Raw genomic sequence first — 14832 nt, 5'->3', positions numbered from 1 at the left:
TTCTCTCGACTCTGCCACCGGGAGGGAGCCAGGAAGACGACCCGGCACGCAGAAGTCTGACCGCTCTCCAACCCAGGGCGGAGGCATAGGGCGAGCGGCACAAGGGACAGGAGAGCCCGTGGCAGGTCGCTAGGTCACGGGGCGCTGGGAAGCCCGCACTGGGTCTTCAGAGACACAACCCAGTGCACACAGGGGGAAGCGAGGGCGCTTCCGGGGAAGGGCAGCCTGGGCCAAAGGCTGAGGGGTCAAGCATCAGAGGAAGTCGCGAGGGAAACTACAGCACTGTTACTGGCGATGGGCTGGCAAAGGGCAAAAGCCCCTACATTCAAGGCCAGACATCCCCTGGTAACTTTCAGATCAGGATGGCCACAGGAAAAAAAGCCAAGATCAAACGACGACAGCAAAGCACCTGACTGCCACAGGGCTCTGTCCGCCTCCAGCGTCCCCTCACAAACGCTAACGGAGAAGAACTGGGCCACGCCACGTAGATACAGACACCCGTTTCACGGGGTGAGCCTCCAAAATTACTGCAGGTGCGTCGTGCAGTCACACGACGTGAAGCACCCGGTAACTGTAGTAGGTGTGCACTGGGATAAACCTTGTAAGCCCGCAGACCTTCCCGGGCAAATGCAAACTTGGGGACGCAGGCTCAAAGCACCCAGGCGTCCCCGCTGCAGCGTGCCCTGACGCTTACCTACCGAACGAAGGAGAAGAACAGTGACAAAGGGAGACGGTACCTCTTTATCAGGAAAGAAGTCGGCCTCGTCCGGTTCTCCGCTCTGGGGCACTGTCACGGGGCCTGTAAGGAGGAGTCACACGTACATTAATGGGGACACGAACCTCTGGGAACTTCAAACCCCCCTCCTCTCCTCACCTATCCCCAACTCATGCGTGTTTCAGGGCAACCAAGGGGCACAGAAGGAGGTCAGGGGGCTAAAGCACCTCCTGGAAGGAGAAGCGCCGTCGTGCTGGGATCTCTGTGAGGACAGGTGGCAAAGGCCAACCGCCCAAAAGGGGACGGATGCTGTGCCAGGACCTACACCTTTCAGGTGTTTCACAGTGGGCGTTCTGTTTAAGGGAGGCAGTGGGCATCGAGTCCAGGAAGCCCTGCCTGCTAAGCATGCGTTCACTCTACCGCAGAGCTGCACTGCTCCCTCCGAAAACTGAGTTTCTGGACAGACGCCTGATCAAGACAAGAGAGGGACAGAAAACCCCCAGACGTGGACACTAACTTACCGAAGGTGTCAGTTGGGCCAGCTCCATCAACACAGCTCAACGTGTCATGCGCTGTTACTGGCCCTGGAGCAAGTCCAAACGTCTGGCTATCGGCTGCTGGCCTGCCAGCCTCTGGCTCGGGCGCCAACCCCTAGGAACACAAGAGGGCAATTAAACAAGAACCGAACGCCAGAAACCATCACACTCACGCACGGGGTCTTTCCCCCAGTTAGTCATGGGGACAACAAGTAGGCACGCCACCTCTCAGATCATAAGCCCTCTCCCCTGGGAGGAGCTGCCGATACACATGAAAGGGGGGGGGGGGCCCTTCTCTCGACTCTGCCACCGGGAGGGAGCCAGGAAGACGACCCGGCACGCAGAAGTCTGACCGCTCTCCAACCCAGGGCGGAGGCATAGGGCGAGCGGCACAAGGGACAGGAGAGCCCGTGGCAGGTCGCTAGGTCACGGGGCGCTGGGAAGCCCGCACTGGGTCTTCAGAGACACAACCCAGTGCACACAGGGGGAAGCGAGGGCGCTTCCGGGGAAGGGCAGCCTGGGCCAAAGGCTGAGGGGTCAAGCATCAGAGGAAGTCGCGAGGGAAACTACAGCACTGTTACTGGCGATGGGCTGGCAAAGGGCAAAAGCCCCTACATTCAAGGCCAGACATCCCCTGGTAACTTTCAGATCAGGATGGCCACAGGAAAAAAAGCCAAGATCAAACGACGACAGCAAAGCACCTGACTGCCACAGGGCTCTGTCCGCCTCCAGCGTCCCCTCACAAACGCTAACGGAGAAGAACTGGGCCACGCCACGTAGATACAGACACCCGTTTCACGGGGTGAGCCTCCAAAATTACTGCAGGTGCGTCGTGCAGTCACACGACGTGAAGCACCCGGTAACTGTAGTAGGTGTGCACTGGGATAAACCTTGTAAGCCCGCAGACCTTCCCGGGCAAATGCAAACTTGGGGACGCAGGCTCAAAGCACCCAGGCGTCCCCGCTGCAGCGTGCCCTGACGCTTACCTACCGAACGAAGGAGAAGAACAGTGACAAAGGGAGACGGTACCTCTTTATCAGGAAAGAAGTCGGCCTCGTCCGGTTCTCCGCTCTGGGGCACTGTCACGGGGCCTGTAAGAAGGAGTCACACGTACATTAATGGGGACACGAACCTCTGGGAACTTCAAACCCCCCTCCTCTCCTCACCTATCCCCAACTCATGCGTGTTTCAGGGCAACCAAGGGGCACAGAAGGAGGTCAGGGGGCTAAAGCACCTCCTGGAAGGAGAAGCGCCGTCGTGCTGGGATCTCTGTGAGGACAGGTGGCAAAGGCCAACCGCCCAAAAGGGGACGGATGCTGTGCCAGGACCTACACCTTTCAGGTGTTTCACAGTGGGCGTTCTGTTTAAGGGAGGCAGTGGGCATCGAGTCCAGGAAGCCCTGCCTGCTAAGCATGCGTTCACTCTACCGCAGAGCTGCACTGCTCCCTCCGAAAACTGAGTTTCTGGACAGACGCCTGATCAAGACAAGAGAGGGACAGAAAACCCCCAGACGTGGACACTAACTTACCGAAGGTGTCAGTTGGGCCAGCTCCATCAACACAGCTCAACGTGTCATGCGCTGTTACTGGCCCTGGAGCAAGTCCAAACGTCTGGCTATCGGCTGCTGGCCTGCCAGCCTCTGGCTCGGGCGCCAACCCCTAGGAACACAAGAGGGCAATTAAACAAGAACCGAACGCCAGAAACCATCACACTCACGCACGGGGTCTTTCCCCCAGTTAGTCATGGGGACAACAAGTAGGCACGCCACCTCTCAGATCATAAGCCCTCTCCCCTGGGAGGAGCTGCCGATACACATGAAAGGGGGGGGGGCCCTTCTCTCGACTCTGCCACCGGGAGGGAGCCAGGAAGACGACCCGGCACGCAGAAGTCTGACCGCTCTCCAACCCAGGGCGGAGGCATAGGGCGAGCGGCACAAGGGACAGGAGAGCCCGTGGCAGGTCGCTAGGTCACGGGGCGCTGGGAAGCCCGCACTGGGTCTTCAGAGACACAACCCAGTGCACACAGGGGGAAGCGAGGGCGCTTCCGGGGAAGGGCAGCCTGGGCCAAAGGCTGAGGGGTCAAGCATCAGAGGAAGTCGCGAGGGAAACTACAGCACTGTTACTGGCGATGGGCTGGCAAAGGGCAAAAGCCCCTACATTCAAGGCCAGACATCCCCTGGTAACTTTCAGATCAGGATGGCCACAGGAAAAAAAGCCAAGATCAAACGACGACAGCAAAGCACCTGACTGCCACAGGGCTCTGTCCGCCTCCAGCGTCCCCTCACAAACGCTAACGGAGAAGAACTGGGCCACGCCACGTAGATACAGACACCCGTTTCACGGGGTGAGCCTCCAAAATTACTGCAGGTGCGTCGTGCAGTCACACGACGTGAAGCACCCGGTAACTGTAGTAGGTGTGCACTGGGATAAACCTTGTAAGCCCGCAGACCTTCCCGGGCAAATGCAAACTTGGGGACGCAGGCTCAAAGCACCCAGGCGTCCCCGCTGCAGCGTGCCCTGACGCTTACCTACCGAACGAAGGAGAAGAACAGTGACAAAGGGAGACGGTACCTCTTTATCAGGAAAGAAGTCGGCCTCGTCCGGTTCTCCGCTCTGGGGCACTGTCACGGGGCCTGTAAGAAGGAGTCACACGTACATTAATGGGGACACGAACCTCTGGGAACTTCAAACCCCCCTCCTCTCCTCACCTATCCCCAACTCATGCGTGTTTCAGGGCAACCAAGGGGCACAGAAGGAGGTCAGGGGGCTAAAGCACCTCCTGGAAGGAGAAGCGCCGTCGTGCTGGGATCTCTGTGAGGACAGGTGGCAAAGGCCAACCGCCCAAAAGGGGACGGATGCTGTGCCAGGACCTACACCTTTCAGGTGTTTCACAGTGGGCGTTCTGTTTAAGGGAGGCAGTGGGCATCGAGTCCAGGAAGCCCTGCCTGCTAAGCATGCGTTCACTCTACCGCAGAGCTGCACTGCTCCCTCCGAAAACTGAGTTTCTGGACAGACGCCTGATCAAGACAAGAGAGGGACAGAAAACCCCCAGACGTGGACACTAACTTACCGAAGGTGTCAGTTGGGCCAGCTCCATCAACACAGCTCAACGTGTCATGCGCTGTTACTGGCCCTGGAGCAAGTCCAAACGTCTGGCTATCGGCTGCTGGCCTGCCAGCCTCTGGCTCGGGCGCCAACCCCTAGGAACACAAGAGGGCAATTAAACAAGAACCGAACGCCAGAAACCATCACACTCACGCACGGGGTCTTTCCCCCAGTTAGTCATGGGGACAACAAGTAGGCACGCCACCTCTCAGATCATAAGCCCTCTCCCCTGGGAGGAGCTGCCGATACACATGAAAGGGGGGGGGGCCCTTCTCTCGACTCTGCCACCGGGAGGGAGCCAGGAAGACGACCCGGCACGCAGAAGTCTGACCGCTCTCCAACCCAGGGCGGAGGCATAGGGCGAGCGGCACAAGGGACAGGAGAGCCCGTGGCAGGTCGCTAGGTCACGGGGCGCTGGGAAGCCCGCACTGGGTCTTCAGAGACACAACCCAGTGCACACAGGGGGAAGCGAGGGCGCTTCCGGGGAAGGGCAGCCTGGGCCAAAGGCTGAGGGGTCAAGCATCAGAGGAAGTCGCGAGGGAAACTACAGCACTGTTACTGGCGATGGGCTGGCAAAGGGCAAAAGCCCCTACATTCAAGGCCAGACATCCCCTGGTAACTTTCAGATCAGGATGGCCACAGGAAAAAAAGCCAAGATCAAACGACGACAGCAAAGCACCTGACTGCCACAGGGCTCTGTCCGCCTCCAGCGTCCCCTCACAAACGCTAACGGAGAAGAACTGGGCCACGCCACGTAGATACAGACACCCGTTTCACGGGGTGAGCCTCCAAAATTACTGCAGGTGCGTCGTGCAGTCACACGACGTGAAGCACCCGGTAACTGTAGTAGGTGTGCACTGGGATAAACCTTGTAAGCCCGCAGACCTTCCCGGGCAAATGCAAACTTGGGGACGCAGGCTCAAAGCACCCAGGCGTCCCCGCTGCAGCGTGCCCTGACGCTTACCTACCGAACGAAGGAGAAGAACAGTGACAAAGGGAGACGGTACCTCTTTATCAGGAAAGAAGTCGGCCTCGTCCGGTTCTCCGCTCTGGGGCACTGTCACGGGGCCTGTAAGAAGGAGTCACACGTACATTAATGGGGACACGAACCTCTGGGAACTTCAAACCCCCCTCCTCTCCTCACCTATCCCCAACTCATGCGTGTTTCAGGGCAACCAAGGGGCACAGAAGGAGGTCAGGGGGCTAAAGCACCTCCTGGAAGGAGAAGCGCCGTCGTGCTGGGATCTCTGTGAGGACAGGTGGCAAAGGCCAACCGCCCAAAAGGGGACGGATGCTGTGCCAGGACCTACACCTTTCAGGTGTTTCACAGTGGGCGTTCTGTTTAAGGGAGGCAGTGGGCATCGAGTCCAGGAAGCCCTGCCTGCTAAGCATGCGTTCACTCTACCGCAGAGCTGCACTGCTCCCTCCGAAAACTGAGTTTCTGGACAGACGCCTGATCAAGACAAGAGAGGGACAGAAAACCCCCAGACGTGGACACTAACTTACCGAAGGTGTCAGTTGGGCCAGCTCCATCAACACAGCTCAACGTGTCATGCGCTGTTACTGGCCCTGGAGCAAGTCCAAACGTCTGGCTATCGGCTGCTGGCCTGCCAGCCTCTGGCTCGGGCGCCAACCCCTAGGAACACAAGAGGGCAATTAAACAAGAACCGAACGCCAGAAACCATCACACTCACGCACGGGGTCTTTCCCCCAGTTAGTCATGGGGACAACAAGTAGGCACGCCACCTCTCAGATCATAAGCCCTCTCCCCTGGGAGGACCTGCCGATACACATGAAAGGGGGGGGGGCCCTTCTCTCGACTCTGCCACCGGGAGGGAGCCAGGAAGACGACCCGGCACGCAGAAGTCTGACCGCTCTCCAACCCAGGGCGGAGGCATAGGGCGAGCGGCACAAGGGACAGGAGAGCCCGTGGCAGGTCGCTAGGTCACGGGGCGCTGGGAAGCCCGCACTGGGTCTTCAGAGACACAACCCAGTGCACACAGGGGGAAGCGAGGGCGCTTCCGGGGAAGGGCAGCCTGGGCCAAAGGCTGAGGGGTCAAGCATCAGAGGAAGTCGCGAGGGAAACTACAGCACTGTTACTGGCGATGGGCTGGCAAAGGGCAAAAGCCCCTACATTCAAGGCCAGACATCCCCTGGTAACTTTCAGATCAGGATGGCCACAGGAAAAAAAGCCAAGATCAAACGACGACAGCAAAGCACCTGACTGCCACAGGGCTCTGTCCGCCTCCAGCGTCCCCTCACAAACGCTAACGGAGAAGAACTGGGCCACGCCACGTAGATACAGACACCCGTTTCACGGGGTGAGCCTCCAAAATTACTGCAGGTGCGTCGTGCAGTCACACGACGTGAAGCACCCGGTAACTGTAGTAGGTGTGCACTGGGATAAACCTTGTAAGCCCGCAGACCTTCCCGGGCAAATGCAAACTTGGGGACGCAGGCTCAAAGCACCCAGGCGTCCCCGCTGCAGCGTGCCCTGACGCTTACCTACCGAACGAAGGAGAAGAACAGTGACAAAGGGAGACGGTACCTCTTTATCAGGAAAGAAGTCGGCCTCGTCCGGTTCTCCGCTCTGGGGCACTGTCACGGGGCCTGTAAGAAGGAGTCACACGTACATTAATGGGGACACGAACCTCTGGGAACTTCAAACCCCCCTCCTCTCCTCACCTATCCCCAACTCATGCGTGTTTCAGGGCAACCAAGGGGCACAGAAGGAGGTCAGGGGGCTAAAGCACCTCCTGGAAGGAGAAGCGCCGTCGTGCTGGGATCTCTGTGAGGACAGGTGGCAAAGGCCAACCGCCCAAAAGGGGACGGATGCTGTGCCAGGACCTACACCTTTCAGGTGTTTCACAGTGGGCGTTCTGTTTAAGGGAGGCAGTGGGCATCGAGTCCAGGAAGCCCTGCCTGCTAAGCATGCGTTCACTCTACCGCAGAGCTGCACTGCTCCCTCCGAAAACTGAGTTTCTGGACAGACGCCTGATCAAGACAAGAGAGGGACAGAAAACCCCCAGACGTGGACACTAACTTACCGAAGGTGTCAGTTGGGCCAGCTCCATCAACACAGCTCAACGTGTCATGCGCTGTTACTGGCCCTGGAGCAAGTCCAAACGTCTGGCTATCGGCTGCTGGCCTGCCAGCCTCTGGCTCGGGCGCCAACCCCTAGGAACACAAGAGGGCAATTAAACAAGAACCGAACGCCAGAAACCATCACACTCACGCACGGGGTCTTTCCCCCAGTTAGTCATGGGGACAACAAGTAGGCACGCCACCTCTCAGATCATAAGCCCTCTCCCCTGGGAGGAGCTGCCGATACACATGAAAGGGGGGGGGCCCTTCTCTCGACTCTGCCACCGGGAGGGAGCCAGGAAGACGACCCGGCACGCAGAAGTCTGACCGCTCTCCAACCCAGGGCGGAGGCATAGGGCGAGCGGCACAAGGGACAGGAGAGCCCGTGGCAGGTCGCTAGGTCACGGGGCGCTGGGAAGCCCGCACTGGGTCTTCAGAGACACAACCCAGTGCACACAGGGGGAAGCGAGGGCGCTTCCGGGGAAGGGCAGCCTGGGCCAAAGGCTGAGGGGTCAAGCATCAGAGGAAGTCGCGAGGGAAACTACAGCACTGTTACTGGCGATGGGCTGGCAAAGGGCAAAAGCCCCTACATTCAAGGCCAGACATCCCCTGGTAACTTTCAGATCAGGATGGCCACAGGAAAAAAAGCCAAGATCAAACGACGACAGCAAAGCACCTGACTGCCACAGGGCTCTGTCCGCCTCCAGCGTCCCCTCACAAACACTAACGGAGAAGAACTGGGCCACGCCACGTAGATACAGACACCCGTTTCACGGGGTGAGCCTCCAAAATTACTGCAGGTGCGTCGTGCAGTCACACGACGTGAAGCACCCGGTAACTGTAGTAGGTGTGCACTGGGATAAACCTTGTAAGCCCGCAGACCTTCCCGGGCAAATGCAAACTTGGGGACGCAGGCTCAAAGCACCCAGGCGTCCCCGCTGCAGCGTGCCCTGACGCTTACCTACCGAACGAAGGAGAAGAACAGTGACAAAGGGAGACGGTACCTCTTTATCAGGAAAGAAGTCGGCCTCGTCCGGTTCTCCGCTCTGGGGCACTGTCACGGGGCCTGTAAGAAGGAGTCACACGTACATTAATGGGGACACGAACCTCTGGGAACTTCAAACCCCCCTCCTCTCCTCACCTATCCCCAACTCATGCGTGTTTCAGGGCAACCAAGGGGCACAGAAGGAGGTCAGGGGGCTAAAGCACCTCCTGGAAGGAGAAGCGCCGTCGTGCTGGGATCTCTGTGAGGACAGGTGGCAAAGGCCAACCGCCCAAAAGGGGACGGATGCCGTGCCAGGACCTACACCTTTCAGGTGTTTCACAGTGGGCGTTCTGTTTAAGGGAGGCAGTGGGCATCGAGTCCAGGAAGCCCTGCCTGCTAAGCATGCGTTCACTCTACCGCAGAGCTGCACTGCTCCCTCCGAAAACTGAGTTTCTGGACAGACGCCTGATCAAGACAAGAGAGGGACAGAAAACCCCCAGACGTGGACACTAACTTACCGAAGGTGTCAGTTGGGCCAGCTCCATCAACACAGCTCAACGTGTCATGCGCTGTTACTGGCCCTGGAGCAAGTCCAAACGTCTGGCTATCGGCTGCTGGCCTGCCAGCCTCTGGCTCGGGCGCCAACCCCTAGGAACACAAGAGGGCAATTAAACAAGAACCGAACGCCAGAAACCATCACACTCACGCACGGGGTCTTTCCCCCAGTTAGTCATGGGGACAACAAGTAGGCACGCCACCTCTCAGATCATAAGCCCTCTCCCCTGGGAGGACCTGCCGATACACATGAAAGGGGGGGGGGCCCTTCTCTCGACTCTGCCACCGGGAGGGAGCCAGGAAGACGACCCGGCACGCAGAAGTCTGACCGCTCTCCAACCCAGGGCGGAGGCATAGGGCGAGCGGCACAAGGGACAGGAGAGCCCGTGGCAGGTCGCTAGGTCACGGGGCGCTGGGAAGCCCGCACTGGGTCTTCAGAGACACAACCCAGTGCACACAGGGGGAAGCGAGGGCGCTTCCGGGGAAGGGCAGCCTGGGCCAAAGGCTGAGGGGTCAAGCATCAGAGGAAGTCGCGAGGGAAACTACAGCACTGTTACTGGCGATGGGCTGGCAAAGGGCAAAAGCCCCTACATTCAAGGCCAGACATCCCCTGGTAACTTTCAGATCAGGATGGCCACAGGAAACAAAGCCAAGATCAAACGACGACAGCAAAGCACCTGACTGCCACAGGGCTCTGTCCGCCTCCAGCGTCCCCTCACAAACGCTAACGGAGAAGAACTGGGCCACGCCACGTAGATACAGACACCCGTTTCACGGGGTGAGCCTCCAAAATTACTGCAGGTGCGTCGTGCAGTCACACGACGTGAAGCACCCGGTAACTGTAGTAGGTGTGCACTGGGATAAACCTTGTAAGCCCGCAGACCTTCCCGGGCAAATGCAAACTTGGGGACGCAGGCTCAAAGCACCCAGGCGTCCCCGCTGCAGCGTGCCCTGACGCTTACCTACCGAACGAAGGAGAAGAACAGTGACAAAGGGAGACGGTACCTCTTTATCAGGAAAGAAGTCGGCCTCGTCCGGTTCTCCGCTCTGGGGCACTGTCACGGGGCCTGTAAGAAGGAGTCACACGTACATTAATGGGGACACGAACCTCTGGGAACTTCAAACCCCCCTCCTCTCCTCACCTATCCCCAACTCATGCGTGTTTCAGGGCAACCAAGGGGCACAGAAGGAGGTCAGGGGGCTAAAGCACCTCCTGGAAGGAGAAGCGCCGTCGTGCTGGGATCTCTGTGAGGACAGGTGGCAAAGGCCAACCGCCCAAAAGGGGACGGATGCTGTGCCAGGACCTACACCTTTCAGGTGTTTCACAGTGGGCGTTCTGTTTAAGGGAGGCAGTGGGCATCGAGTCCAGGAAGCCCTGCCTGCTAAGCATGCGTTCACTCTACCGCAGAGCTGCACTGCTCCCTCCGAAAACTGAGTTTCTGGACAGACGCCTGATCAAGACAAGAGAGGGACAGAAAACCCCCAGACGTGGACACTAACTTACCGAAGGTGTCAGTTGGGCCAGCTCCATCAACACAGCTCAACGTGTCATGCGCTGTTACTGGCCCTGGAGCAAGTCCAAACGTCTGGCTATCGGCTGCTGGCCTGCCAGCCTCTGGCTCGGGCGCCAACCCCTAGGAACACAAGAGGGCAATTAAACAAGAACCGAACGCCAGAAACCATCACACTCACGCACGGGGTCTTTCCCCCAGTTAGTCATGGGGACAACAAGTAGGCACGCCACCTCTCAGATCATAAGCCCTCTCCCCTGGGAGGAGCTGCCGATACACATGAAAGGGGGGGGGGCCTTCTCTCGACTCTGCCACCGGGAGGGAGCCAGGAAGACGACCCGGCACGCAGAAGTCTGACCGCTCTCCAACCCAGGGCGGAGGCATAGGGCGAGCGGCACAAGGGACAGGAGAGCCCGTGGCAGGTCGCTAGGTCACGGGGCGCTGGGAAGCCCGCACTGGGTCTTCAGAGACACAACCCAGTGCACACAGGGGGAAGCGAGGGCGCTTCCGGGGAAGGGCAGCCTGGGCCAAAGGCTGAGGGGTCAAGCATCAGAGGAAGTCGCGAGGGAAACTACAGCACTGTTACTGGCGATGGACAGTGTGAGTGGAGAGGAAACTCCCTAGGTTGTGAAAATAAGACATATTTCCTAGTCTCTGAAGTTAAAAAGTCACGGAGGTTTTAGTCTGTGAAATTCTGGATCACTGTTCAGAGGGAGGTTCCGCTACCGGGCTCCCAAATTCTGCTGTGGCCAAAAGCAAGTGGACCTGGAGCGCGCAGCTCGCCCAGGGCACAAAAAGCCTCAGAAGCCCAGTTATGGTCAACGTTGCAGCCAAACTCTTACCGAGTGTGGACTCTTGGCATCCTGACCCCTCGCTGCCTGCAGTTTAGCTAGAGTAATTTGAATGATGTTATCCAAATACTCATTATCCTTCTCAACGGTTTTCAAGTTCTCCTTCAAAAAAAACATATTGAATCAGTAACAATTACTCATTACTTTCATTTGTTTTCAGAATGTAATCTAGGAAAAGAAGAGGTTTGCATGTTAAACGTCAGCGCTTCACCAGAGAGCATCTTCTTTTGCCTAATGGTCTCCTCTAAGCGCTTCTTTGAGTCAGTGGCCTATGCAAATATGTAATAAAGGAATTACAAATACTAATTACACTGGTAGCTGAACGCACCTTGTGTGTGACCCCTTCCACTAATACAGAAAGCGGTGCTTTACATCTACGACTCTTGCTTTGTTTATTTTTTTACTGCAATATAGCCAGTTACAATGTGTCGGTTTCTGGTATACAGCATAGTGTTTCAGTCACACATATATATATACCTATGTTTGTCTTCACATTCTTTTTCATTATAGATTACAAGATATCAAGTAGAGTTCCCTGTGCTCTACAGAAGACATTTGTTTTTTTTATCTAGGACACTTGATTTGAATCTAGACCTCTTATAGAACATACGGAACAGAACAGAAGGATGAGAGAAAAGAGAGCCAAATAACTGAAGCTGAAATCGGAAAAAGAATATCAGAAGGACAATGATACCTTCTGCTTCCAAGCAGATATATTTTCTGCAAGTTCTCTGCTTTTTTCCTCAACATTCTTGATCTTCTCAGCCATCTGCCTTAAAGGAACTAAAAGGAGATAAAGCAGTTTCTCATATTGGTAGGAAAATCCAGTAGAATAGAATTACCCCAATTTATTGGCAGCAAAGACATATCTTTGGCTGGCACTAAGAGTATAACTAACTTTTTAACTTTACTACTGTACCTAAAGGAAGCAAATCTTATTGGCATTCTACATGTGAGATCGCTGAGATTCCTAGTTCAATTTTTTTCAAGGATGCAGAAACACAATAAAGTCTTCTCCTAAATTCTCTCCCAGTTATAAGCACCATTCTTAGAAAATTCAATCATTCAACTACTTCTGACATCACCAGAGATGAAAAAGAAAAACCAAGCATCCTGTCCCCTGAAGATTCCCTACTCCAATTACTAAGGTAAGTAAACATGCCCCTGTTTAAAAGAAAGAAAAAAAAAAAGAACCCTCATCCCACACAGGTTCACCCCACAGCCAGGCCCTATCCTATCCGCAGCACCACAGAAGGCAAGTTCAACACGTCGCCTAACTGGGCCCGCACAAGCCCCCAGTGTCGTCCTGCTGCCTGGCAGATCGTCTTTCATGAAAACCATGCTGGGGGCCCTGGAGGACAAGGTCGCTGGAATTAAACACTTTGGTACCATGTGGGCTTCACCACCTAGTCACTGAAGGGCCTGGGTAACACACAGTCCCTGAATGACAAGCTTTTCCATCGCCAGGATGAGAATGTTCCCATCACTGCTTCAGGAAAACAGCACACACAAAGCAGCCGGTCACAGGCGACTCCACGTGTGATGCTCTAGAACACGACCCTCAGCTCCAGGCTCTTCTCTTGGGCATCTAAGTCCCTCATCTGACCGCACAGCGCACATGCAACTTCTCTCTGCCCAGCGGGGACGCTCTGATGCTGAGATCACTCTGCCAAGCACCAGCATTTCTGTATCCACCGTCACCAACACCAGGCCTCGAGGGCCTACTGAGTGCCAGGCAGCCACCCTGCCCGCCAAGCACAGCCCCACTGAGTCAGCAGAAAGCAGCATTCTCAGGCTGAATCACTTCCATTAAGTCCCCACTGGCACGAATGGCCCCCTTCACTTCCGAGTCACAGCCCACGGCTTCCCCTCGGCTGTGACACACACACCTGGATACATCTGCATCCCTCCCTCAGCCTTGAGAGTCCTGACAGGCTCCAGTGGTGTTTCAGCATCTTTCCTTTTCACCAAGAGCCAGGTCAGGTCAGGTAGTCACTGCGAACATTCTCATCACCTGCTTCCTAAAGGTTTCTATGCAAAATTAAACTCATCTTACTCTCCCTACTCCTGTGATCCTCCTGGTCTCATATCTCAATAGATGCCAACTTCCTCTATGGTGTCATTTAGACACCATCCCAGGAGTAAAATTTTCAAGAGTTAAGTCAGTTAGACATCAGAAGTCACTGTGTTTATTCTTAGTTGAATTAAAACCCATATTGAATCCCAGTATTGAGAAAACATTACAAAGAAAACTAAACCCTAACATCTTACCTTGAGGCTTTGGACGCTTTACCTAGAGAGGAAGAAACATTAAATTTGAAGTCAAAACATATAATTAGTAAATATATAGTTCCTAACAAACTATTAAAACAGTAATCCATTGAAATTACAATTATCAATTTGGATCAGCATAACGATTCATATGATTAAAAATCAAAAAAAATCAGAATTTCCTACCTAAGGCATGATCTTTCACTCACCATTCCTGATAGCACAATGGTAAATAACTTATTTTAGAACAAAAGATCTGTTACATTCTATTAAACAAACACCAATCTACTTTAATTTTCATAATGCATATTCATGTTTAATAACACTGAACTGTATTATTTTCATAATATGTTGTAATGCATCATTTATCCGATTTTTTTTTTTTGTCAAACCAAACATCCACACGTAAGTCCAGAACCTGGATTGCTGTGCAACCTTTGAGAGAGAGAGGAGAAACTAAAAGAAAAATAAAGGCAAAGTCTTTATACTAACATGCACAACTTTCATTCAGTGAAAGCTTTTTTGAAATCGTATAGAGTTGACTGTTGAATTGACAAGCAATTGTAACATATGAAGTCGTAAGATTTGTCAAGACCACTAAAAACAAACGGACATGAAATGAGACATGAGACGAGAATGAAAGTGAGCAATGGCTGTAATACAAGCACAAGCAGCAGCAGGACCGACAGTGACCATTTTCAAGAAGCGAACATGCTTCCTAACTCAGACACGAGTCATCATCTGAGGAATAACAGCTCAATAAAACCCAGGCAGGACTCCACTGTAATACCATGTAAAGACACACTTCCCTGACCCTTAACACATATTTTTTCATTCAAAACTTTAAGTGATGATCAGAGACTGAGGCCAGCCCTAACCTTGCCAAGATATTGGAGTATCATCACAGGGTTGAAGCTCCAGCGGCAATAATGTGGCTATAGAAGAATGTATGCACGGAGGGCAAACAGAAAACCACAGATGTTCCCTTCACTTCACACTTGCGCAGGGAACAGAGTCCCTGTCCCCTGTCACCCAACACACAGACAGGGGCAGGTGGGGAGAGAGATGGGCTCACCAAACACTTAACCTTCCTGTTTTGCTACTGAAGAGAAGAGTTTATAAATTGCAATTGTCTCATTGAGAATATACTGTTGTCTTGCTCATTGAGTTCTTACTATAAAGATAGTATTTTGCAACAAATTTCCATTTCAAAACTAATT

The 14832-nt window shown here is 54.6% G+C and overlaps 1 protein-coding gene across 1 annotated transcript in view; it reads right to left on the bottom strand.

The window, feature by feature from the left end:
- Positions 1–14832, bottom strand: part of LOC140685996 (uncharacterized) — a 168148-nt gene that overhangs the window by 59339 nt on the left and 93977 nt on the right. Inside the window, exons 5-21 of the mRNA XM_072938384.1 lie at positions 13613–13634; positions 12036–12124; positions 11333–11443; positions 10484–10613; positions 9985–10046; positions 8943–9072; positions 8444–8505; positions 7403–7532; positions 6904–6965; positions 5862–5991; positions 5363–5424; positions 4321–4450; positions 3822–3883; positions 2780–2909; positions 2281–2342; positions 1237–1366; positions 738–799 (exon numbers count right to left, since the gene is read on the bottom strand). Of these exons, the coding sequence (XP_072794485.1) occupies positions 738–799; positions 1237–1366; positions 2281–2342; positions 2780–2909; positions 3822–3883; positions 4321–4450; positions 5363–5424; positions 5862–5991; positions 6904–6965; positions 7403–7532; positions 8444–8505; positions 8943–9072; positions 9985–10046; positions 10484–10613; positions 11333–11443; positions 12036–12124; positions 13613–13634 (1566 nt within the window). The remainder of the gene's footprint in view (positions 1–737; positions 800–1236; positions 1367–2280; positions 2343–2779; positions 2910–3821; positions 3884–4320; positions 4451–5362; positions 5425–5861; positions 5992–6903; positions 6966–7402; positions 7533–8443; positions 8506–8942; positions 9073–9984; positions 10047–10483; positions 10614–11332; positions 11444–12035; positions 12125–13612; positions 13635–14832) is intronic.

The sequence above is a fragment of the Vicugna pacos genome, chromosome 15, assembly GCF_048564905.1.
Source record: "Vicugna pacos chromosome 15, VicPac4, whole genome shotgun sequence".
Lineage (NCBI taxonomy): Eukaryota > Metazoa > Chordata > Mammalia > Artiodactyla > Camelidae > Vicugna > Vicugna pacos.
The sequence above is the reverse complement of the archived record's forward strand: the minus strand, read 5'-3'. Positions and strand labels throughout refer to the sequence as shown.